Here is a 26,223-nt window from a genome sequence, read left to right on the forward strand (position 1 = left end):
TTGTACTGCCTTACAGAGGGCTCCCTCTTTAAAATGTAAATTAAAGATTTCTCTCATTTCCTTTTTTTTTGTCCTTACAACATGTGAAAAGTTAGACTTGGTTTATATCTTCAAAAGTGATATAGCAGTTTGTAATAACATTTGTTTCATTCAAGCATTGCTTAATATTTACTACCAAAGGGAAAGGGAACATCTGCAAGGCAGCATAGGAAAAGACAGCAAACAAAAGGGTATTTTCTTGCAATGTGATGTTTTATCCTAGGACAGCCTTTCAGTAGTAATCCTTCCTCTTAAGACAGAGGAATTCTGATCCCTCATTCCTTTTTGCAGGTACTAAATTTGCATTTCATGAATTTCATGCAGAATCAAAAAGTGAAATTTTGGTTCCAAGTTAATGCAGATACTGATCCTTTCAAAGGCTTCATCCCATTCTCTATCTCATATTTCAAGAGTCTTACCTCAAATTTCCAAGGCAACATTTAACCATCTTCAAAACTGATGGAAGCATGCTGTTGCATATGAGCACCATATCCTTTTCTTTAGCTTTGTTAACACAGCTAGGCAAGGCTACGGAAGCTAGACAACACCTCCCTGAAAACTGATGTTTGATCCTCCCATTCCCTTAGTACAAGCAACCTCTTATCTTTGTGAATCAAGATGATACGAGTATTCACCTATCTTCTATGATCAAAATCAAAGCTCCTTTTCTCTCAGTCCTCTTACATTTTTCTCTCCTGCATTTAATAGACCAATACCTGTTGAAAGAAACTAAAGGCTGCAAGAGGAATTCTCCCCTGAGGAGCCCTTCCTCAGGGCTGGCCTGGTGTGCTGTGCCCATGCCTGGGCTTCAACTTAGGACTAGGGTTGAGAGACTGAGAAAGACACATGAGATGGAGGGATATGATTTTCACTGTTCTCTGCTCACTTTTACTCTCCTGGGGTTACATAATTTTGACCTCTCTTGCAGCAGAGTAGGGCTGGAAAAGGGCTGCCAGGGGAAACTGAGGGCTGCCAAAAGAATTTTTCCCCTGAAGAATGCTTCTTCTGAACTAGGCTCGGGACTTCTTGCCTAAGCATCAGCTTTTGATAAGGATTAGTGTTGACACACCTCAGATTTATCCTGAGCATACAGAGGTCAAAATTATGTACCTCAAGCGGATGAAAGGTCGGTAGAGAACAATGCAAAAACCTCTCTCGTATGCCTTCTTTTTTTTAAAAAAAAAAAAAAAAAAAAAAATCATATATCCCCATCTCTACCCAAGTCACTTAAAAACTTTCTTTTATGTACATTGGAGATTGAGGATACTAAAGCAATTCCTCTATCTCATAAAACTATTCAAGCTTCTCCCTGTTGTGAACTGCACATCTTCCATTTCTGTTAGCTTCTTTAAACTGTGCTGTAATGCACTCTGTGGCTCATATAACCACTTGCAGGGCTCTGCTCTTCTTTAATAATATACTCATGAGGGTTAGAGGTTTTTTGCTCAGTTTTCCTTTCTTTCCTCTAGTGTCAGTCAGTCAAAATAGCTAAAAAAATAAGAGCCATAGAGGGTTCAGCCAAGGTCCGGTCAACCTTTCTCTGTGCTGCCTCTGACTGCAGCCAGCAGAAAATGTAGGGCAGAACGACACAGACTTGGTCTTCTCAAATGCACAGACTACTGAAACTACTCCCTTTCATTAACATTTCCTTCTTTATGTCCATATTCATTAGAATCTTCTCCCACAGTATTTAGATTTTTATTTTTGCTAAGCTATCAGTTCTCTCATGCAAAATGCAATCAATGAAGAGGTGGAAATCCACACCCAAAGATATCTAAGCATAATTAGAACATACAGAGACACAAGTTCACATATGAATATATTTGTATGTGGTGCATCAAATTCAAGATAAAATTTCTTTATTACTGTAGCTTGTTTTGGAAAAACATTTTGATCCTAAATGCTTTGTATATTCAGAGTGGCCTGATTTATTCCAATAGCAAACTGCTGTAAAATCAGTATTTTTGAAGAATAATTTTTTAAAGCACTAAAGATCATYCTACATTAACTAAATTTTTTGAAAACATAGAACTCTGAATAACATTTTCCTAGGAATCAGGTGGTTTAAAAGGACCTAGATAAGATCCTAAGTATTGAAAGCTACTAAGCCTCAGTGCAGCAAAACTGAGATAAATAAATAAATAGAAACTATCCCAACACTTAACAAAGTTAATACGAATAACTTCTTAGAGGCCAAGTAGTCATGTAGTCATGACTTCTGTGAAGGCAGAAATCATGACCCTCTCCTCTGGTTTTCAAAAAATTTAACTGAAATTGATAGAAAGGAAAGCTTACTTTTCTGAATCTTTTGCTTAAGACAAAAATTTATTCTTCAACTTGAAATCTGTTATGGTTTTCTCCAACCAACCAGCTGTGAGGTCCAGATTTAACCTGTCACCAAACATTTTATGAATGTCTCTTCAATGAATGCCACAAACAGATCAAAATAAACAAGAATTTTAAGATATTCCAGTTTACATCACAAGAGAAGACAGAGCACTAATGCGCCCTCTCTTGCATTGCTTAGCATGGGAGATGAGTTTGTGACATGCAGTCTTTATCAGTCTGAACACCACACCTTAATGTATAGTCTCACTGCAAGAAAATCCTTTGAGAGAAGGCTTTCCTAAAAGTGAAATTCCTGCAAAAAAAAGCATCTTTAGCACTCAAGATAGATGTTGTGTGCTCTCCAAGACCTGGTTATTGATTTCTTCATCTTTCAGAGAACATACCTGAAGTGGGCGCATATGTACACGTGCTGTGATTTAAATGCAGGCTACATTACAAGCCAGGATAGCCAAATGCCTGACCCACTGTTGCAATGAGGATATCTAACAATCCTCACAACCAAAAGGCCTCTGCAGAAGATATGATTGTGCAGTAAGCACTCAGGAACACTCCCAATAATGATCTATGCCGGAGTGACAAAGTCATATCCCCATTTACCTTTGGATCCAAAAACCTGGTATCCAAAGCATCATCTCCATGTGTTGAAGAATCTGAACTTCTTGTGACAATCAACTTGATTATCAAGGTTCATATGAAGGCCAACGTTCTTACCTCTCCTGAAATACATTGCTTGTCTACCTTATTTTTGAAATCAGATATCACAGGGAGAAAAATTCCACCTTTTTTTCCTGTTCCTCCACTTTATTGCCAAGACTTCTTGCATTTGTATATGTTTCCTCTTTATGACCACATCCAGATTTCTTTAGCCCAATTTGAAATAGTTCTTTCCCTAACTGGATAAATCTACCAGACAGCTTTCATCAGTATTAGAGGCACTTTAATGAATCAGTATGTTAAATCCTTTCTAAGCAGACTCCTAGTTTTTTCTTAAGAGGCTGGGACAGCTCTGCTGGGATTGTCAAATTAGTTATTCTGTAAGTATACTATATAAACTCCACCTCTCCAAGAAATTCTCCACATACTTGACTATAAAAAGACATGCAAGCCATCTCTTTTACTGCCTGTCCTTCACCTCATCCTGAGATCTAAATCAGGACTAGTAGTCCAAACTGAAGACAATACCAGTGAGCATCTGACCCAGGCAGAAAGATCTGTTTAGTCTGTATTGGGGAAGAAATTTCACTATTTGGGGTTAGGGGAGAATAGGATTAAAAGCACAGTTGCCAATAAAGTACACTACTGTGTACAAGTATTTATAAGTACAGCTTGGCTATCCTAGATGCTCAAGTATCTAGTGCATGCTATTTAATATACTGATATCGCAAAGGCACTAGTAACCAGTACAAATGGATGGATGCAACCTTTGTCATGCATCCGTAATATATTGTAATATACACTTTGAATTCAGAACTGTAACAAATCTTCATCAACTGTGTAAATTCAGTGCTATTGTTTACCTTTAAAATATAAAAATGCTGAAATTAACAGACCACAACCTTTACCAGCTATGTAACATTTTACTGAATAATTACAACTTCCAAAGGTCTTTACAGGATGTACCACTGTCAATTACAATTACAAAAGAAAACATATGCAAACAAATACTTAAATGTCTACACTTCACAAATTAAAATGATTTCTTCACACTAATATGTAATAACCTAGACATAGAATGAAAAAGCAATACACAAAAGCATGAGAATGGGGGGAGAATACATTTGATTAAAAGGCTGCATGGGAAAGCATATTTCAATTTTGAGATTACTCACTGAAAATTCTACTACCAGTGAAAATCCTCACTGTTGGCTTTCAGATTTAATACAATTTTGGTAACAGCCTAAATGCTTGTCAAATGCTTTAGACATTTTTTCAGACAGTTTTCATATCCCTCTTCAGTGTCTTTACTTTGACGAGAAACTTACCAAAAAAACTTAAATTATGTCATTTCTGCAACACTGTACATTTTTCTTCTGTCTTCAGATCTGAAGCAGCTGATCACAACTTCCAGGTGCTTTTACATGAAATAATTCTCTTAATAAATGCAGTCTAAATTTAGGTTACAAAAATCAAACTTATCTTAGGCTAAAGAGTGTGGAGCTATATTCCACTATTTTAGGAAAGACACCTTCCCATAACAGTACTACGAATGCTGGAAATACAAAAATTTGTCCAGGCTTATTGTTAGTGTAAGACTTGTAAGAAGTAACTAAGATTTTATATTTTAATTGGTGGTTCTGATTTACACACAAAAAAGAAATTGTCTTTGAGAGCCTACTGTAATATAGGTTAGGAGAAAAGTTGTTTTTCTATCTACCACGATCTATTTTTTATTTTCTGTGGGTTTTGTTTTTTTTTTAAGTACATCCTTTTTACATTATGCTTTGAATGTTCTCTTTAACTTTTTTGCAGAACATGATGATTTAACTAGAAAACTTGCTTATCCACAGACATTTAAGCAACCCAAAAATATGGACTAACATATTCAACAACGCTTGCAAGTCCACTGCAACAATTCTGCAGTCCTTAGAATGCTGCACTTTTTTTCCAGAACACCTTCTGAATGGTGCTTCAGTTGTTTTTTTGCTGAAAGAAGCAATTCATTATTTCTCTTTAATTCACTCCAACTCCCTTTTCCAGAATTAAAATCACTCAGCCTCCACCCACCAAATACACAATTCATAAACAAATCTCCAGACTGAGATTATACCATCACTCTTGGATAGGACTAAGTTTTCTGAGGGAAAACAGGTTTAAATCTGTAAGACTGAACACCATATTAGGAAACAGTTAAACTGAGGCATTGATCTTAATTTGATTAGAGAGAGAAAAAAAAATCAGCTTGGGGGGGGGGGGGAATCTCGCAGCTATCTTAACATTGCTAAAAGACAGAGATTTATACTACATTGTTTGATGCATCCTAATCAAATGCCATTTCTTATTGTTAACATTTTCCTCTTTAATCATCCTCTCATTTCTGGCCACATTTTCTAGATTGTGTTGATCTTTTCCTATTCCCAGATGTTCAACATCCTGTTTTTTCTTCCTTGTATTCTTTCTTTTTTCTTTTGTTTTGCTTCAGCAAAGCATGATTGACTGCAGCTTCTACAATTCACTTAACTATTCAGAGCTCCTGGCACATTTTATTTTCCTCAAAGAGCACACATTTCAGAAATCGGTCTATTTTGCATGGATTCTTATTTCTTTTTACCTGTAATAAAGCTATAGTCTACTTTTGATATTAATTATTTCTGTGTTTCACAAATAAGAAAGGAAAAATTACTTCTTTAAGCTACCCAACCCCTCTACAAAATAATCTTTTTGGTACATCTCAACTTCTCATTTACATTAAGCAGGTGAACTGCAAAAGAGATGTTAGTTGTACTCTCTATTCAGGACTAACAATAAGAACAGAAGCAGCACAATACTTGGTGGGGGGGGGGGGGAAAGCATTTTCATTTTATATTAACTCCTGCAATGTAAGCCTTTAGGCAAGCACAGAACTTCAGTTTTAGTACAGGAGTCAATACTAATCAATCGTTCTACTCTGCCAAGCCAGAATGCCTTAAGAACATATGACCACAAAATGAATACTTTTCTTTCAAGTCTTAGACAATATGCTTCTGTGGATTCTTTTGTAAGACAGACATCTAAATCAACTTTAGAAAAAGGATTGAGAATTTTAAAAAATCACAGCATTTCTTGCAAAACATAAGAGCCTAAAAGCTCTTTGCATGTAACCTGTAAGTATTTAATGCACTCATCATTAATAGAGGTACTTCCATAATGGGTAATTTTTCTTTGTTAAGGAAAAAACAGAAGTCAGCTAAAATGGTAACAAATAAGGAGAACAGAGCTGCAATCAGCGTATTACCTAGACAAACCATACCCAAAATTCTTTCATGTCCCCCAACCGCCCCTCAGGATGGACCATGATGGAGAGTAAAAATCTCCGTAAAAGAAATTAATTTTTTGTGATATAGCTTAAACAACCTGCACCTAGCAGAAGCATAAAAAACTGGTAATTTTGGCCAACATGATTTGGAGCTTTCAAAACAGCAATCATGCTGTAATAAATAATCAATAAACAAGCAGTTAGTATAAAATCCAGGATCCAAGAGCAGTATATAGCCCTGCTATTAAAATATAAGGTGCCCACGATGGCTTCCTCCTCTCAAAGTAAGGATATTACTCTTACTCAAGTAAGAGTAAGAGTTATTAAAAGAAATCTGCATGGGAATTCAAGAAAGGAGAAAAGCAGAGCCTAAAAATACCTTCAGCTTGAGCATGAGCCACAGAGGATAAAGGATGCAACTTGTCATTAAAAATGTTTTCCTGTTCCCTCAGTACCTGCTGCTATTAGACCAGGACACACAGCAAACAGTGCCTCTGCAATACAGTAGTTCGCTAAAGGATTTACTAGTACACCATGCTTAATAAATCCTTAGGTAATTGTGGAGAATGTTTTACATAGTTGTTTGCAATTGCAGTCTGTAATACATACACTCACACATATATTTATGTTTAGTAAAATTACTTTAGAAAGGGGAAAAGCAGCACATGTTGAATGTTGAATTTCACAGTGTATAAAGGAGACAATTTAGACCTGAAATTGATTCATGGGGGCAAAGAATTCAGAATTTTATCTTTTATAGAAAATCATCATATAGGAAAATATGTATTATTAGCATCCAGCAAAAATATATTAAGATCACTCAGTATATTGAAATACTAAGACTCTTTTTTTTTCTTTTCTTTTTTAAACAGCAAAAGTTTTATGGAATTATGAGACATTATGCAACAAATAAGCAATCTTTCACAAAGCAGAGGACAATAGTACTTTGAACACAATTTGAAAAAATAAACTTAAGGTCAAAACAGTCTACAAAAATAAATTTTAAAATACTAAAGCTTTACTGAAAAATAGCCTAGAATATAAATGTTAGCTGTCACTCCCTTTCCTTAATCAATCCTTCAAATGAATTTAAAAGGAAAATTAAGTAATTGTATTTGTGATAAAGAAAAACTCTACTCCTTCACACTTTGCAAGTTTTCTTTAATTCAGTGGATTCTGTCATGTAAATGGACTATCTACAAATCTTCCTCCAAAAAACTAAAAGAAAAGTAAATTAAGTACTGGATCCACACCACCTCAAGTTTTAGACCATAAAGACCACTGTGTAAAAAAAAAAAAAAAAAAAAGTCAAATCTGTTAAAAGGCAATCTGCAAATTATAATATATATTAAACTCTAGCGATTTGAAATTACCTTTCCTTTCCAAACAAACTGACAGGCTCAATGAATCAATATTTTCACCCAAGTGCAAGATATGCAAACCCATAAGGGACTGCCAAAACCAGTCAGCCTGCCTCTTTTTCTAACACACCACCATCCAGGTCAGTTTTAAGAACGAAAGGAGGTTCTGAAACTATGCAATTGCAACATTACCGAAAACATTCAAGCTGTAGGTTCTTAAACTTAACCTATTGTGATGATATAATCAATAATGAAAATGGGAGAGAAAGAACTGAATTTTATCTGAGAATACTAACAAAAAGTGTGTGGATGGGTATGCTTCTGACTCAGATAAGTAAATTAAGATCAGAATTCATACAAATTACATCTCTGATGAATAAGAAAATATCATTTTTAAGGCTTTGGAGTAGACATCCTGCAAGAACATATGCTCATGTCTCTTCTTAAATAAGATATGGGAACATTTCAGCATTTAGAGTGAAACTTCTGCCCTGCAAAGTGCAGACTAACTCTACTCATTCATCACTAATGCCAGCATACAAACCATTTACATCAAATTTCCTCTCTCCACTAATCCCCCACAGTAAGAACGTTTGCCCATTTTCACCCCTTTTATTCATGCTTTTAACATTTCTGGAATAACGATTTTTAAGTGTCTATTCAAATTCAAAATCCATTTAAATATTCAAGGGAGAAGGAAAAAGGATATGCATTATCAGATTTCAGTGCTCTTCATGAATGAGACTATAGCAGAGTGCATACCAAGATGAGCTGAAGCTCACACGGGGTGAGGGGAAGAGGGGAGCAGGTAAATGATTTATAGCATGCTAAAATATCTCTTACTTATTTGAGACAGTACATTTGCAAATTACCTTTAAACTCTTTCACTAAGCGCATTTCAGATCATCAGGCTTAAGTATACTAACTAGTTCTACAACAGGAGAAAACCAGACAAATGCAGCTTTCTTTTGGATTAACCATAATAAGTTAATATGCTACAAAGAAGTCACTAGTGAAAAGGAATTATGGACAAGGGTACTAAAGAGACCTTTCGCCCACAATTACAGTATGTGAAGTCTCATTTTTAAAAAAACAAAAGACTGGAATGTTATTCTACTTAAAATGACCAGCATGCAAAGTGCTTTGCAATTGTCAAAAGGCATGCTATTTTAAATTCTCATAATTCACTGGTGACATTTTATATGAAAAATATTACAAAGCTTTTAATCAAATCCTGACATATTGGTCTCCACAATTACTATTTGCTGCAATGTTTATAATTTAAGATTAACAAATTGATTTTTGAAAACTTGTATTTCATATCAATATTTCTTCTCTCAGCAAGTCAGTCATTAAATTACTCAGCAACTGAGTCACTAGGAGGCTCTAATTGCCACCTCTCACCCATAAGCAATTTTCATTTTACTGAAATATTTCAAAGTGCATAAAGAATTTTCCTCATTTATCTGTACTTATTTCATTTATATTCCAATTAACAGATTTGCATGATCTGTACTCATAGACTTTATTAAAAGACTGATTTTCAAAGAATCTGCTATGACTTGGGTGCCTATTGCAGAAAGCCTTATTCTAGAAGCCTATTTTATAGTGCTAGAATTGCACATTTCAAACTTATAAACTCTAGGCACTTCATCTCAGGATTGTTGAGAACTACTGGTTTCACTCTCCCAGACAAGCAAGGTTGATTCTTAAAAAAACACAAAGCAAGCAGTTCAGAATTCAGACTACAGATAATGCCTATAGGTAAATAAATTAAAAATACAATGTATTCATTTCTGTTTAATTATAAATATTTCTGATACATTTTTTACTATTATAACTTCCAAATACGTCTCTAGCAAAGACCATTTTTGGCAATACAGCCTATTAAAAGTCTAAAAAGCCAAAAATGCCAGGCAAATTTTAATAAGCACTGTCATAAATATCTCCCAGATTACATCTGAAGATATTTACAAATAAGAGAAAAAGTATACAATTAGGGGAAAAAGAACAAAATCTAAACAGAGGAAGTTCACAAAAATCTCTACACAGTAATTTCTTCACAGTAACTCAACATACTCTGACTAACCACACAAAGTTGACTCCAYTGAGGGGAAAAAAACCTGATTTTCTGAAGTGCTGTTGTGAACTGCAACAGTGGCAAAAAGCAGATTTCCAGGTTGTGGTACTTGAGAGAAGACCAGTGCCTGTTAGAAAGAACTCATCTCATAGAAAAGAAAAACTGTGAAACAATTACACAGTTGGAAAATAACAACTAGTTTATGGTTGGCAGGTTCCACTGGAACAAAGTCTTCCTAGCTAATCTTAATATCTCCCAAGAACCTTGAATGATATCTTGAAAGAAACTAACGAAGTGCAAACTGATTGCAAAGGGACACAACAGAAAACTAAGCATGTTTTATATTTTCAGGCAGTAATATTTGCCTAACTGAACATCGCCTCTAGTTCTGAATTGCAGCAAATTCACTCAGACAGATTCTCTTGTGGAAATCAAGTAAAGTAGCTTTTTGAAATTGATTTTGCCATAGAAATTCTTGCCTGCAAGTCTAATGTTCTTCCAGAAACAGCGCTAACAGTCCAGGAAGCCTACAGCAAAAGTAAGTGAGGTATGGTACTGAGGTCACTGCAGTTTCAGAAGCTTTTCATTCCTTTATACAACTTTTTTCCAAAATGGTAGCAACCTAAAGACTTCTTCTGTCAAGTCTATAATATTTCCAAATCCACATGACGAACATCAGGATTTCGTTGCTGGGGAAAAAAAGCAAAACAAAAAATATTTTTATTAAAAATATTCAAACACGTATTTGCGCATGGATACAAATGATGGATTTCTGGTATGATGTTATCACCTGGATAACAAATCCCTATTTCTGGCAACATAGGGACTATTTTAAAATGAAGAATAACTTCAATAAATATATCCTATACTATAAGCAATTTTGAAGATTAAGTCTCTTTTTATTTGACAAATATTTTTCAACTTCACAGCTAAATTAGTTCTTATGCATTAAAAAGTATGAAGCAGCTCTTTTGATTTAAAAAGGCAATTAGTTTTTATATAAAACTGTCCACATAAAACTTTCTTAAAATGACACACACGTTTAACAGGCACTTTCCTGAATACCAGATAATTACTGAAATAATTTGTTCCATGCCACTGAAGCTATTTACAAAGATTCAAAATACCGTTTCTGTTAAGAAATATGCATCTTCTGATACTGTAGAAATGTTATGGTCATTACATGGGTTGTACAATCTATGTGAGGTTTAAAATCACTGACTTCAAAGTCATCCGGCATGTAAATCTGACTAGCATATTTAGTAAAGCATACTCAATAGCAACACAACCACTGAAATCCCTGTATACACCAAAAAATAGTATTCATGTTTAAAATAGCCTGCTGCTCAAAAACCATGAAGAACTAGATCTCCTGATGCAATTATACTCAAAAATAATAATTTTAAACAGCATCACTCTGGGGAGATGAAATTAAAAGCAGAATATTTCTCAAAAATTCTACACTACAGCCAAGGTCACACTCTTGAGCGGTGTCTCCTGATGAAGGCAAAAGGCAGTCATGGAAGGGCTGTATTTGTCTAGCAATCAGTATACTTATAGTTCTATATTCACTCTAGAAAATACTACAGAACTGACCTCAACCTGTGAAAACATTTGTCAGGCCACATGCCTTGCAACTCCAGGCAAGGAAAATGCTTAACCATAAAAGAACAAGGAAGTGAACTCTGCATTTTGTAAAGAAATATAAAATTGGAATGCCTACTATGGAAATGTATAGAATAGGTACTATACAAAAGTTCTCACCAACAACTTTTTGTGAGATATACCATCCTTAGATGATTCAGTATTATTCCCTCTGCTGGTCAAACACAAGAGGGCATGAACATGCAAAATATCCATCTTTTCCACCTACACAGGACACACMCACCTGTTTGTTCAGGCCCAAACTTTATTCCAGGTTTGGTTTGGCATTTGTTTGGGGATCTAAAAATGCTTTAAAAATTACACTCAGAAGTAGAGAATACTAAAAATCTCATACTTCTCCAATTCTGTTCAGAGCTAGTAGTCAGGTACCAGCACAGGCCTAGAGTCACATACAACCACAGATAGGTCTCCATCCATAGCAGTGATGTAACACAAGACTTTCCAAGGACTGAGACAAATAATGTGTTAAATATGATAAAAAAAATATGAACTTTTGTCATAAGACTACTCAGAACAAAACTGCTTCTATTTACAGTGTACAAAGAACATACAAAGAGAAAATGAAAGTAAGCAAGCCATTCTAATTACCCACAGCTAGTTCTTGGGTTAAGATTTTAATGGCCATATAATAATTAGAAATTAAAAATGGTAACAATCCTCTGTTGATCAGCCAAAGGATTTTTAAAACTCAGAATGAAAAAAGGATTATGAATTTTTATGTAATGATTAAAAAGTTATGACAGATCTATAAAGCAATAAACATTGTACTGCTTTACCAAAGACAGAAAAGGAAACGTAATTAGAGCCCTCATCACACAGTGATATCAGTTCTGATACAGTGCTAACTGGTAGATTAAAAATCATTTGAAATTTGCTTCTTTATAACTAAAACAGAATTCAAAAGCCTGTAAATAACCTGACATTCTGAGACTACCCTAGCACTGATAAAAACACAATCAGGTATCAYTTCATGAAAAATGTGTTCCACAATGGTATAAAACTCTGACCAAAATATATAGCAAACAGATCAAAGGCAAAGTAAGGGCTTGCTGCTGGCCAGAATATAGTTAAATAAAACCATAGCAAAAAGTTTGGCGTTAGGATTATCAACCAAAGACAATCCTCAAAAGTAGAAGCAGTGATATTGTTTAAAATGTATTACAGAATAAACATTCCCTAACAAACAGCTAAATCTTACCTTTAGGTCCTTCTCAAGTCTGTCTACTTCAGCTCCCAGTGTGTCAATGATATTCTCACCATGCTTAAGCATGAAGGCTTCTAGTTCTTCAAGAGTCTTCACTTGTTGAATTTCCTAGCAAGACAGAAAATTTAAAAGGTTGAGATGGAGAAGAAAGGAAAAAACGCTAGAAAGGATCCTGACATGTTTCCTGGGCCTGCAAACACCAANAAAGTTATCAGCCTTTGCCATTTTCTTTCATAACAACATCTAGTCTGATGTTTCAAAGACATAGAAAAATGGTATTTATCTGGTGAAAATGACTGCCCTATCATTACACTTGCATCTGATATAAAACATCCCTTTATTTTTAATGGATTTCCTCCTTTATTTGTAGACTAAGTTTATAGAATTTTATTCATTTTCTAGAAGTATCCAGGGTATCACTTGCTCACAGCAAGGTAAAGCAGCTTACCSCTTGGTATTCCTTCCTCATTTCCATATCTTGTTGCTATTCCATTGTACTGCTTACTGTGGGCATCACACTACCAACTTAACTCAAAATCCACAGGGAATACTGTGAAGCCTGCTGTAAATACTACCGCACTGTGATATCCAAAAACCAGAAGACTGCTGATGTGAACTCAGCCTTGGAGACCAAGAGCATACCAAACTGCAGGAATCAGGTTAAGGAAGACAGGATGCTACACTCCCTCTAATATTAGGCAGATTTCCACTACAGGTGAGAATTCCTCTCTCTAGAAAACAGATATTAGAAACACCAAAGAAAGTATGACAACAGTATTACTAGTTTCTCTTAGAGGTCCCACACTCAAGAACCAAGTTGGCCAGAAGCCGTTTACACTACAGTATCTCGGCCATAGGGTTAGGTGGTAAGGTTGCAGTATGTTTGAGACAAATAGGTTACTGCTGACAGACAGAGCAAGTATTAAATAATCAGTTCTTCTTGCATATACAACTACAAAACAACATAAAGTTCATTTTTCCCATTACTCTAACAGTGAAAAGAAGAAGAGTATAATTGAGTGAGCTTAAAAAATACTCCAACCACACTAAGTTGTAACTATGATCAGGCAAGTCTAACAAGCAAAAGAAACAAGATGAATCTGAATGAGAGCATTCCAACAAACATTTCACAACTTTGGAAAGAGCAATGTTGATATCGCTACAGGATGATCTATTTAAAAATATATATAGTCCAAAAGGCAAGTATTAGGTCTGTTTTGACTACAGATGGATGCATCCTGATGACTATCCTTCAGAAATGGTCTCATAGCAGACAGATGCTTAGCAGATGGAACTATGTAACTTGTATAAAAAACAGTTGCCAACCTAGAAACATTAAGGAAGAACTTTCCCAACAATACCAGTTGGAAGAACCCATGAAGGTTGCATGTAAAACACCAAAAGGAATAGCAGGTAAGGAACAAAAGTTAATAAAGCCTTTCTAAAGAAAAGCAGTATACTGAACAGCTGCAACAGCAAAGCAAAACAACTGAGACTTGGCGATATAAAACCAAGAAAATCTGCTGTATCTCTGTTGTACAAAGTTGATAGCACTCTTCCTTCTAAGAAAAAAAATGTATTAAATTAAAATCCAATTAAAAAAAAAAATCATTTACTGCACTTTTTTTAAGACAATGCACCCTCTTGATATTAAGGGGTGGTACTTATTAAAAACGGGACATCAGCTAATGGCTTAAATTTAAGTTAACTTATATGTAAACTCAGATACCTGGTAAGTCACATTTAACAGATAAACATAAAATTAAGATACCATCTGACATCTACTTTTCATTTTGAAGGAGTATATAAGGCATAACAAAATAAAAAAAACTTGTAGCTACAAAAGAAAATGTATATAAGCCATAGTTATTGGTGAAATTGCATGACTATAGTTGCTTATCTAAAATACAAGGAGATTTTAAAGTAAATTATTCTTTACTTTATACTCCATGTTTTGTAGCTTTGCCAGGTAAAATTCATCCAAGAGTGGTTTTGCATTTCTTTATTGAAGCATGGGATTAAAAAAAAGCTGAATTACTTAAAATCAGAGTCAGACACTCACTTAAGGATGGTTAATTGTTAACTGCTGCTAAGTTACATGACACAAGCAATCCATATTCAAGCTTAGTTTGAATGGCAGGATCTGTAAACCATAACACTGCATCTTCAACATGCAAGGAGATTGCCTCTGCCAAAACAGAGGTGACAGGCTTCTAATTTTGACTAGAGAGCATATAAATTAATAAATATTTCTTGGAAAAATTATGTTCCTATCAAAATGATTTCAGACAAACCTGTATTTTCTAAGAAAAAGTTGAATTAAAACCTGCCCTCCTCCCTACCCAGGCCTTACTCAACCCAGAAATGGCTCTATTTCAGCAGCAAATAATATGATTCTGTGTAGAGATATTTAACACGCTGACAGAAAGTAAAAACATCTGCAATCTTTCAAAATGAAGAAGTGGAATATATCCCATCTGTTTGAAAAACTTGCTTTGAACATACTTGAAATWGGGAAAGTAAAATCAAATGCTGGAAATTACAAAAACACTTTTTAAAACATACTTGTAGCAGCTGTTCAATGTCTTGTTTTTCCAGGTAAGAACGAGTAACAACCCGTCCATCAAAGTCTACTTCTGCCTTGAATCTCACTTTGCTCATTCCCATGTCTGTGGCTTTAACATCATGAATTGCTCTGAAACACACAATTTTTAAAGAAAATGTAGAACAACATACAGCAAACAACTAGCTAGTTTGACTTTTGGTGTTCATAACATTGTCACAGTAAAACAATTGTGTAATTTTAGAAGTCCATGGCCTTTGACTAACAAATCCTCATTACGTCACCACACTCTCCTATTAAATACTGACTTGTATTTAACTAGTTATATCTTTTCCACAGGTAACTTGCTCAGCCAACACAAGCATCCCACCCACATCTATATATAGCTGAATTTAGTAAGAAAACAAACTACAAAGAGCATGGTAGATTTTGAACTAGACTAATAGTAAAAAACAACAAAAACAAACAAAAACAAAAACACACACACAAATACATCCCACAATAAAAAGTGAAAACTTCCCTAAATCTGAGTCAAACTCAAAATTCAACTTATTTGCTATTGCACACAAGTTTTTATGCTTTCTCCTACTCTAGGACATAATGATAATTTCTTCTGGAATAAGAAATATACATATGCAATTATTTTAAAATCTAATAATCACACCGATTTCGAGGAAAGGAAGAACGATCTGTTGCCAAATACTGAAAGGACACGCTACAATTATAGAGACTTCCTTTCCAAAATAAGTACAATTTGTAAAGGTATGACTTTCTTGAGAATTTTCTATTCCAAGTTATATTTGATATGAGAGAAAGTTGGAGATAATGTGTTTGGAACTCACTTTGATTGCACTGAATTATTAAATCATTCTTAGTCACAATATAGCTGTTTGTAACTGGTGAAAATGTTTCACTTATGGATTCCTAATACATTACAGAATGTGAACATTGCAATATGTTTACATTTTTGACCTTTGAAGATTTCTGTTTTTCTATTCATACAGTTTTGCTCCTGTTTGTGAATAAGCTCCAAGATTTCTGAATATAGGCAATAACAAAAAGCCCTCCATTTTTCAGGGGTAATAAGGTATGAAGTAAACTTACATATTAGAGGATCTAGACATATTGTAATGCATTTCAAAAATGTAAAACTTTGTAAAATTTATTTTTTTCTAATTAGATGAACACAAACTTCACTTATCTTTAAAAACCGAGTAGAATTTTAAATTGCCATTGCAGAATAGGTTTCCACATTTTTTCCATCAAAACCAGGAAGACTAAAATATGGGGCATAAATCACAGAGAAGTTTTGAAATGCTTTATTTTGACATTCCCAAAGCAAAACAAATATCTGAGGTCAACTAAAAACCCCAAAGTATTTCAAAGATTTTGGTTTTATTGACAGAAAAATCCAATCCTGACAAATTTAAAATTCCAGCATAAAATCTAGATTCAACAATAAAGTTCACCTGATGGAAAGTACAAATTTTTTTTCACTAATTTTACTAAGTTGTGCAATTTCATAGCACCTTTAAAATTAGGATGCACTGTTCCTTAACCACTTCATTTGCTCTGCCCAGCTAGAAATGTTCCTTCACATCTGAACGCTCATAAATTAGAAGAAATTTCACAGGGGGTAGTGGGTGGAAGTGGAAGGCATATTTCTGAAGTAGCCTGCTAAAATGAACAGCCTGCAGAGAACAGGAGGAATTTATTGTAATGCTCAGTGGAAGAGAGTAGCGTTAAGCACATTAAAAAAAGAAATAGAACAAACTAAATATCGAGACACCAAAAATACATCTTAGTAAACATGTAGGCAGATTAGAAGAACTAGCAGCTTACTAGTAGCTATAAAGAATTTCCAGCTCCAGTCAAGTTTACATAGTAAACTTGTGAGAAGCTACCAAATCAAAACAATATTGACTCGAGTAGCCAAAATGGCATCAAACTATCTCCTCACACAGAAGGGTATTTAAGATATCAGATGTGGTTCAGTGAAGATTATTGACGAGATTTTGAATTCATGTGCATGATTCAAAAATGTAGAACTATCAAGTGCCGATATACCAGAGAGAGGAGAGAGGATAATAAAAGAAATTTGAGATGTTTCATTAGGCAGTAATTTGATATCAGAACTCATTGGGATGATTCATTTATTGTATATATAAAGAAAAAAAAAAAAAACTTACTGTTTATAACCTGTCCAGAAAAGATAAGACAGCAAATCAGGAGGAGAAAGTCACTAGTAATTCAGAAGCACAAATATGCATGCTAAAACTTATGTTACAAAGCTTGTGCATGGAAGCTTCTGAGCTGCTAGTGCAGACCACCAATTCAAACTAATGAACAGAGTAAGTTTGACATTAAAGCAAAATTTGTCATAGAGGACTTTAAGTTATGAATTGTGAGTCATCAGTAGATTTTTATTTTTTTTTAAACTAGAATGATATATTTTCCAACACAACAGTAGTACAATTACCAAATATCTGTTATAAGTAAAAAATAAAGATGAAACAGTCACTAAAAATTAGTGGGTACCTGAGCACCAGTCATAACATTCCACAGGAACAAGATCAGAACAGTCTGTACCAAATAAAATATTTCATTTCAGTTTCAAAAGCTTATTTTCCTAAGTGTGAATTAAGCTGAATACAAGAAAAACTTAGGGAGCAAAATGTGTGAATGAGAGTTAAGAATGGAATGTTTATATGGCAAAACACAGAATCAAATAATTTTCCAACTGAGAGAACAACTTCGACTGAAAACCCCTTCTAGTTCATTGATAAAATAAGGGCTAAAACTAGAAATTACACAGCAATATATAAAGAAAGAGTAAGTAAATAGCCATCAGTATAAAAAGAAATTGTGAAGTCCAGGAAACTGATAGAAATGAAATAAAGGCATTACTAGAAGTGTGAAGTGGGGTTTTGTTTTTTTGTTTGTTTGTTTTAAGTATAGTTAGAAACAAAGCATAACCTAGAAACAAACCTGCTACTAGATGGAAATGGTAAAATTTTTTACTAATGATACAGAATAGGTAGAAACATGCAACAAATATTGTATTCTTGATCTGATAAAAGCAAAACAATGCGCTAGCACAACAAAGCAGTCTATTAGTAACAAAAAGGTATATTGCATAGTTAAAAGAAATAAAATATTTCTAATTCAGCAGGCTCCATAACCTGCATTCAAGAGCCCAAAAAACTGAGAGTAACTGTGAAGGCCAATCAATTTTTCATCTTGCAGTACCGATGAAACTGAAAAAAGTATTAACGACACTGTGCCAAAATTTCAAAATGGCAAATAAGACAATCCAGTTAACTAAAAAGCACTTCACCTGTAAACCTAAGGCAAAATTGTGGAAAAGCTGAAAAAATTATATACGAAGCGGATTAATTCCAGTCAACAAAGTTTTAGGGAATGTAGGCATTGTCAAACAAATCCCACCAAAAAAAAATAAATAAAAAAAAATCAAGATTTAGTTGATAAAAAGACTAGTAACACAGAGATCATTTATTTTAGTCGTATATCAGTTAGTATTGTCCAATAACGCAAATACTTTGCAATTATCACTAGATAACTCAAATACTTTATAATTATCACTAGAACATGATGTTCAGGTGACCTACTGAGAGAGCAATAAATTGCGGGGAAGAGGGGAAATCAGAGCCTCTGGGTTCTTTAGTCAAATTGAACCCAAAACACATTCTGATGAATGTTAAATTATTCTCAGATATACCCCCTTCATATTTCACTGAACACATCTGAAAATAAAGATCACAAACCCTCCCTGAAAGAAAAAGATTCTATTCTAGGATGCAAACTACTACAGAAAGATTGCATTGGGAACTTGTTTACAGTTTGATAGCTAAAGACCCTGAAAGGCTGAAAAAGAAAGTGTCAATACTAGTCACAGCTGTATAAGCAGCCCAGTACTCAGGAGCTGTTTTTTCTTTGCATATGGTGTCAGTAGGACAAATGCTAAAATAGTATATACAGTTGCCGTGTCCATATTTAAAAAAAAATGAGAGAGCCGGTAAGTTTGAGAAAATGCCTGAAGTCTTACAAGTCCAAAGCTAAGTTGATCAAAATGTACAAGTAGTCTTCGGGAGAAACACTTGATGCTAAAAGGATTTCCTCATTTCATAAGTTAAACAAACAAACAAACAACCCACCCACAACAGAAACAAAAAAAACCCACCCACAGCCCGAGGTTGGAGTAAGGAGGGAAAAAAAAAAAAAAATAGAAGGAATTTTTTTCCCCCGAAGTATTCCTAATCACAAGCAAAGGTAATATACAGCTGTACACCATAAAGAACTCTGAGATCAAGACCAAATGTCTTATTAGAAGATGTAATTTAACCAAGCACAAGGTATTAGGGTTACTACAAGAGGAGCTGGGAGAAGCACAAGTTGTGCAATTCAGAGGAATCAAGCCAAATAATGTGATGGATCATACATAGAGACCACTCGAGACAGAGTGAATACAGAAGGCAGACAGAGTTACGGAAAGTACCTGAACAGGCTTCAGCTTCTAGCGTTAAGAGAAATATGCATCTAAGCAGTGTACCACCACAAGAAATTTTATCTTCATGCTTTTTTAAAATTAAATTACATTTCATTTTAAAAAATGTTTTTGGCCAGAAGGAGATGAGATAGATCTACTCTGTTGAGAAATTATGGCTGTCGACAGAGTGGAATATAACACTAAATGTTTTGGGGGGATAGAAGAAATTAAATTGTAGGATTCTAGGATTCCAATACTTTGGACAAAACAGCTACCAAACTCACATGTAAATAACCCTGTGAACTCCATTACTTTAAAACAACACTGTTAGCATATGTTCCACCATTCAAACTAATGCATGGCCAGCACAGTACTTTAACAGAGCTTAGTTACTGACAAGTGAAAATTTTAACACAGCTCTATTCCAAAACAGGAATCTTGTTTATAACAACACGCCTAGCTTCTAGAACGAAGGGCATGTCATTCATCTGTTGTTTGCAGTTGAGATGATGCAGCACTTACTTAACAAAGGAACACGTGAAACCAAAACTAATGGGCTCGTTCTTTTGTCCGCAGCTCAGCAATGACCACAAATAAAAAAGCCCTAACATACTCCAGCCGATTGACACCAAAATAAAGGTTAAGAAGAAAACAAAAAGGGTTTTGCTTTTAAATCAAGGTTAATAGGGCTAAAGTTAGCTAAAATAGCTCCTTAAAAAGCATTTTAAACAAGATTTCAGAAATACAATGGCCTATAAGTTTCTTATTTCGCTGCAAATTGTAAATTTCCAAAGAAATCGGGGAAACTAGCACTGATTTCATTCTGTAAGCATCTAATATGCAGAATCCGTTACATCATAACACTACTGCAGCACTTCACTGGCAACTGTTACAGAATTCCAGAGACTGAATATTAACAATAAAATAGAATTTAAACATTTAAGTATTAATAAACTATAAAAGCAACATTACAGTATCATTTCTGTGCTTGCACTTCAGGCATTTAGACATACTTTTAAAGTTGCGATGGCACTCTCATTAAGTCATATGTCAATTCCTGTAATTAATAACTGTGAGAATGTATATGAAATTTTATTTCAGCTGTGGAAGAACTGACAGACAGAAGTATTCACTTATTAAATTTCTAGCATGTAATAACTAAACTAAGTTTCTAAAATCTTAATCCAGAAGATTCCCTCTTCAAAAAGAAAAAAGAAAAAATATTTCTTTCATTTAAAGTTCTTGAACTATTCTTTTCAAATGTTATTTTCTTGCTTTTTGTTGGGCTATTAGAGATTTTGAGTTGCCCAGATTCTCACCTTACAACAGGATCACTCTCCAGTAACTCGGTAAGTCCCTGCAGTTGTTCAGGTTGAATGGATCTTCCCAGCAGGGCTTCTGTGTTAGTGTAGATTAGAAATGCTGACACAGTTCCTAACAAAGTTCCAACACCTAGAGACCCCAAACTGTCATAATAGGGGTTTCCTAAAAACAAACACACACACACAATCAAATTAGTTTCACAGAGTATCTCTAAAACATAGCAGATAATTCAAATTTCACACTGAAAGAAGTACATAGGGTTCTTCTTTTTAATTCATGTGTTGGCAGTTCTGTACTTTACTATTGATGAACAAGATGAAGTTGGAAGAAAACAAATCCTTAAAATAAAGTCTCATATCCCTCTCTCCCTCTCTTAAAAATATCACACTCTCCTGTTTCCTCTAGAACTAATAAATTAGTTAATTCTTCTGTCAGCTGCTTGGGTTCTGGGATATAATTTAATTTTATGAATATAAAATGATATACACCTAAAAATAGGTAGTAGCATGATCAAAAGTCTGTTCTTTCATCAGTAAGGCAACATTGTCTTATAAAGACAATTATATATATACATCATTTTGATCAATGTATAGGAAGAATCATATAAGACTGTCCTATCAACTTAAAACCTTGCAAGTATTAACCACTTCTGGAACGCAGAACTTGCATAATGGATGTGCTAACCATGTATTCACTCATATTCAGATTTGTTAGGAAACTAGAGATGGAATAAAAAAATTTTAATTTGACGTCTATATAAAGAATGAAACTTGCAAGTAACTCATTAAAAACCTACAGAGAAACAAAAATTACCACATTTATTTTTCTAAACAACTAAAAAACTAAAGCCAATACCTACAAAGGAACAAATAAATACTCTTCTCCCTTTAGAAAACTTAACTGTGCAGCTAAAGGCAGACTTTTGCAGCTCTGAATCATTTGCCATATAGATCATCATATTTGCATGAGTTAGGTTTGCCACATTACCTTCAGATTAAAATAACTGCTCCTGAACAACACTAACACCATTCTGTATCTGAAGGGAGAATAGAACTGCTTCCTTAAACCCTCCCCACATGCACATGGAGATGCATAGAGCTGAATAAGGAAGCTCAAATTATGTAATCACATTAAGACAGGAAGTGATTTACATAATTGATGATAATAAACATACTTTTAATAAAAGAATACCTTAGCCTGCCTAACAAAACAGGTCAAAAGGAAGTTAGACCCATTGGCATGCAAATACTCTTTCAAGCTTAATCCCACCAATAACAGACACATCAAAAAAACACATCAACTTTATTTTCTAATTTTAAATATCTTCAACTCAATCTATTGGAAATCAGAGTAGAAAACAGTATAAAACCTCCAGAAGCTAACACAGTAGGAGAAACAGAAAAGAGCAGAGATATATTTTCATCAAAATTTACTTTTAGAAATTCACTAAATTCATCAGCTCTGAATGGCAGATTGTAACACAAGGGTGGGGTTTTTTTTAAACACAATAAGCTGTAATTGAATGCCACCAGACACAGTGTTACTGCATGAAGCAACTAAACAGCAAAAGCATGTACAGTCTTAGTGGAAGAATTCTGCACAAACTGAAGCCTGTGTAAGTAGTAAATTATCCACTGGCTGTAAATCATACAGCAATACACTTTATAAAAAGTGTGCAACAAACAAATGGTCTACTTAAAAACTGAAGAATAGCTGTTGTCAATCTTCAATCATTTTGCTAACAAAACTGACATTCTGGGCAGGGTGAGGTGGAAATAAAGTCATACTATGACAATAAGCCTAAAGAAGAATAGCCATATATTTAAATCGACTGGTATAAGCCAAATAAAACATGTTTTGTGTTCATATCATGCACAGGAGAAAATTCACATCCAGCCTGTCTCATTTTGAGGTAGAATTTACCTGTTAAAGAAGTCAGACCCATACAGGTAGCAGCTACGGCCACACTCAGAACTGCAGCAGCATCCTCCAGTAACACCACATTTGTACTAGGATCACGACTCTGCACAACTGTATTCAACAAAAATTGCACTGCTGTAGAAATCTTAGTCTTACTATATTATGCATAGTACTTTATAAACCACATCCACATCAGCAAGTTAAGAGGAAAAATTTCTATAAGCATATAATTGTAAAGTGTGAATTTTTACATATGTGCACACTTTAAAGCATTCATAAATATATAGAGCAAGCCTTGCACCGCTTATGGAAGTGTCTCCAAAATATCTGAAAATCTAACAGGCAGTTTATCCTGAAGAATGCAAAACTACTTTAGTACAAGTATCTAAGCAGTGCTACTTAAAATCAATAGGTTTTTATCTATTGAGTAAAATGTGTTTGTTACTAGAATAGAAAACACATCGATTAAGCAGGTCGGGGGGGGGAAGGGAAGAGAGACAAGCTTTCTATAATTATGCAAATACAGGTAAACAGATTCTGTTTTAAATAATCACATACCTTATTACTATAACAACACATACCATATTGATAAAATGAGAGACCCTTGGCTCGAGCACTCCTCCGAATTTCATTTATAGCAACAAGAAGGGTAGCTGAAACAACAGCAGAGTAGTTGCTGAAAATGGTTAGAGGCAAAATAATTTATGTTTCAATTTTGAAAAGAGAAAACCTTTCCTTAGCAATAGGTCATCTAGAAAGCTCTGGCTATCAATTCTTTGAATACTTTGATTAATGGCAAAGCACAAAGCTATATACTTTTATCTACATGCATACCTCCCCACACAAATCAAAATAGTTTATTCATCGATAGTTTAATATAAAAAAATGACATTCTACATATGCTCTCAAATTATGTGTTCAACTTTTTATTACATAGGCATATGAGGAAAGGAAAAAAGTTTTCCCAAATACAACACAACTATCAGCAGAGCTCAAAACTTTTCTGTGGTGTAAGCAAAGATCAATTATTATTATAATTACTCAGATTGTACTGTCAGAGATTAAGAATACACAAATAGAAATATTTCTTAATACTGCATACCTCCTTCAGATACCAATGATCCTGCTAAAATGCAGTATGCCTATATGAAAACAAAAAAAATTATGTCTCTTAATTATCACATTATATACATACTTGTACAGATTCCTTGCAGCATTCAAGAACCTCACTCTGAATTCCCCACTCTGCCATGCAGGTATCCATAACTACAAGAAAATGACCTGACAACCAAAACATCCAAACTGTACAATATATATTGCAAAATGGGAAAGGATCTTGGGAGGTGAGAAGGGAAATTTCAGGTTTTAAAGGACAACCTCATTTTGCTGCAAGATCAACTACAGTTCAACATGATTTTTTCTTGAAACATTCTCAGTAAAGCTGATTGGAATTAATTCTTTTGGGATTCAAACTGACTCAAGAAGTGTATTTCATAGTATGCTATTACTTTTTATTAAGCCACCAGTATTACCTACAGGTACAATACCAAACAAGATTTGCTTACCCAGAGAAGAGATTCTATAGGATGAGGATGGAGTAAACCCATGATCCCATGATACCAAGAAAGTCCTGCACCCATCATGAAAATTCCCACCCCGCTAATCAGGGAGGCAATATAGCGCATGTTTGTGAAACCATACCTAGATAAAAACAAAGAAAGTGATTTAAGAAAATAAGATTCTAGCTCTTAGTAAATATATCTACAAGTTTTTCCATGAAGTTTTTCCATGTCTTGAAAACTAGCACCACATGACTGGGCATTTACTTAAAATACAGCTGCTAAATCCAACCTAATCAAAAAAAAAAAAAAAAAAGGCCATCTGAAAAAGGATATTTAGTATACACAAAGATATTTTTCTAATTCCTTTTTAAACAGCTATTTAAATAGCTGTACTAGCTCTTGTGCAGAGACTGAGGTATTTATTAATGTAAAAAAAATCATTCTAGTGTTTAATGAGTATGTTGCATTTACATTTTATTGAAATGTTATTTCTAAATGAAAACTCTGGCCATTATAGGCAGCTAGTCTACATACTTTACTCCCTTTAACATTATAAAACACGTGACATCTTTAGGCAGCGCAGCTAACTGCAAACTTTCAACACATGCAGTTTTATGAGCAGGGAGAAAGGCTAAAGCAATATTAAAATGTGCATTTATTCATTTTTTTGTATTAACTGCTACCAACAACCATATATTTCTTTAGGGACATTTAAAAAGCAACAGTACAGAAGACTATTAAGGAAGAAGGAAAAAAAGTGAGAGAGGAAGGAGATGCAAAGCATGTTTAGACAAATTTAAGATTAAAACATTTTTTGTAATACCTGATGCTCTTAATGAAGAAAAGCTTATCTAATTCTGTAAATCAGACATGCTTTAACCTATTGCTTATAGTCTGAATGACTTGTCCAACCGAGAATTTGAAGGGTAAAGCACGTTATCTCCAAGAAAATATCACAAAGACAATAGCTTCAACTTTCCATGAAACTGCAAGAACATATCATTAAAAATCTCTATTACTCAGACAAAAAAAAAAAAAGAGTCGTTTCTGTCAAACACATCTCCTTACTTGTATTAAACGATACAAGTGGTTTCCTTGCAGAAAAGGGAAAGAGGACAGTAATCTTTTATTTAGAATAACTTTAAGGAATAATGCCAATGCACACTAAAAAGCATAACAGAACAAAATCACAAAATATAACACGCATCAAGACACTGAAGCTAAAACTCCTGCAGTTTGGTAGATATCCCTTTTCTTATTATTTCTATTGTAAAAATAGAAAAAAATACACTTTAGAAATTATACAAAACAGCAAATTAAAAAGAACAGGGGGATGCACAAGAAAGAACTGATCTTACTCTTATATATAATTACTGAAACCATTATTTACTCCAAAAGCTTACGGATGACTAGGGTCAGGTGTCCTTGCAGACTGACTGATGCCCAAAGCTAGTAATGCCTATTTAGGACAAAAGGAAAAACCATCAGTTGAAAAATATAAAAAACTGACTGAGCTTGAAAGATAAATAAAATCAGATGCAATTTGCTTATCTGCACGTGCCTTGTTTCTGATGTTATATTACAACTGGAATATTGTCCTCAATATCTGTCTTCCAATACCTACCTGCCATAAAATTATTAATTGTAACTGTAAGACATTTGTAAACCACAATTTAAAGAGAATGTTAAGTGTGATTG

At 34.2% G+C, this 26,223-nt stretch overlaps 1 protein-coding gene across 4 annotated transcripts in view; it reads right to left on the reverse strand.

Moving 5' to 3' along the window:
* Nucleotides 1-3,945: 3,945 nt before the first annotated feature.
* SLC30A9 (solute carrier family 30 member 9) overlaps nt 3,946-26,223 on the reverse strand; it is a 55,231-nt gene continuing 32,953 nt past the window's right edge. For 2 of the 4 annotated variants that reach the window (XM_026077529.1, XM_026077528.1), the window contains exons 10-18: nt 25,929-25,984; nt 24,529-24,664; nt 24,066-24,105; nt 23,545-23,616; nt 22,967-23,074; nt 21,040-21,205; nt 15,216-15,345; nt 12,645-12,758; nt 3,946-10,470 (exon numbers count right to left, since the gene is read on the reverse strand). In XM_026077529.1, the coding sequence (XP_025933314.1) occupies nt 10,426-10,470; nt 12,645-12,758; nt 15,216-15,345; nt 21,040-21,205; nt 22,967-23,074; nt 23,545-23,616; nt 24,066-24,105; nt 24,529-24,664; nt 25,929-25,984 (867 nt within the window). In that variant the 3' untranslated portion in view covers nt 3,946-10,425. Of the gene's footprint in view, nt 10,471-12,644; nt 12,759-15,215; nt 15,346-21,039; nt 21,206-22,966; nt 23,075-23,544; nt 23,617-24,065; nt 24,106-24,528; nt 24,665-25,928; nt 25,985-26,223 lie in introns of those variants that run through there. The other 2 variants (XM_026077530.1, XM_026077531.1) reach the window with 2 other exon arrangements.

The sequence above is a fragment of the Apteryx rowi genome, unplaced genomic scaffold, assembly GCF_003343035.1.
Source record: "Apteryx rowi isolate R43461 unplaced genomic scaffold, aptRow1 scaffold_457, whole genome shotgun sequence".
Taxonomy (NCBI): Eukaryota; Metazoa; Chordata; class Aves; order Apterygiformes; family Apterygidae; genus Apteryx; species Apteryx rowi.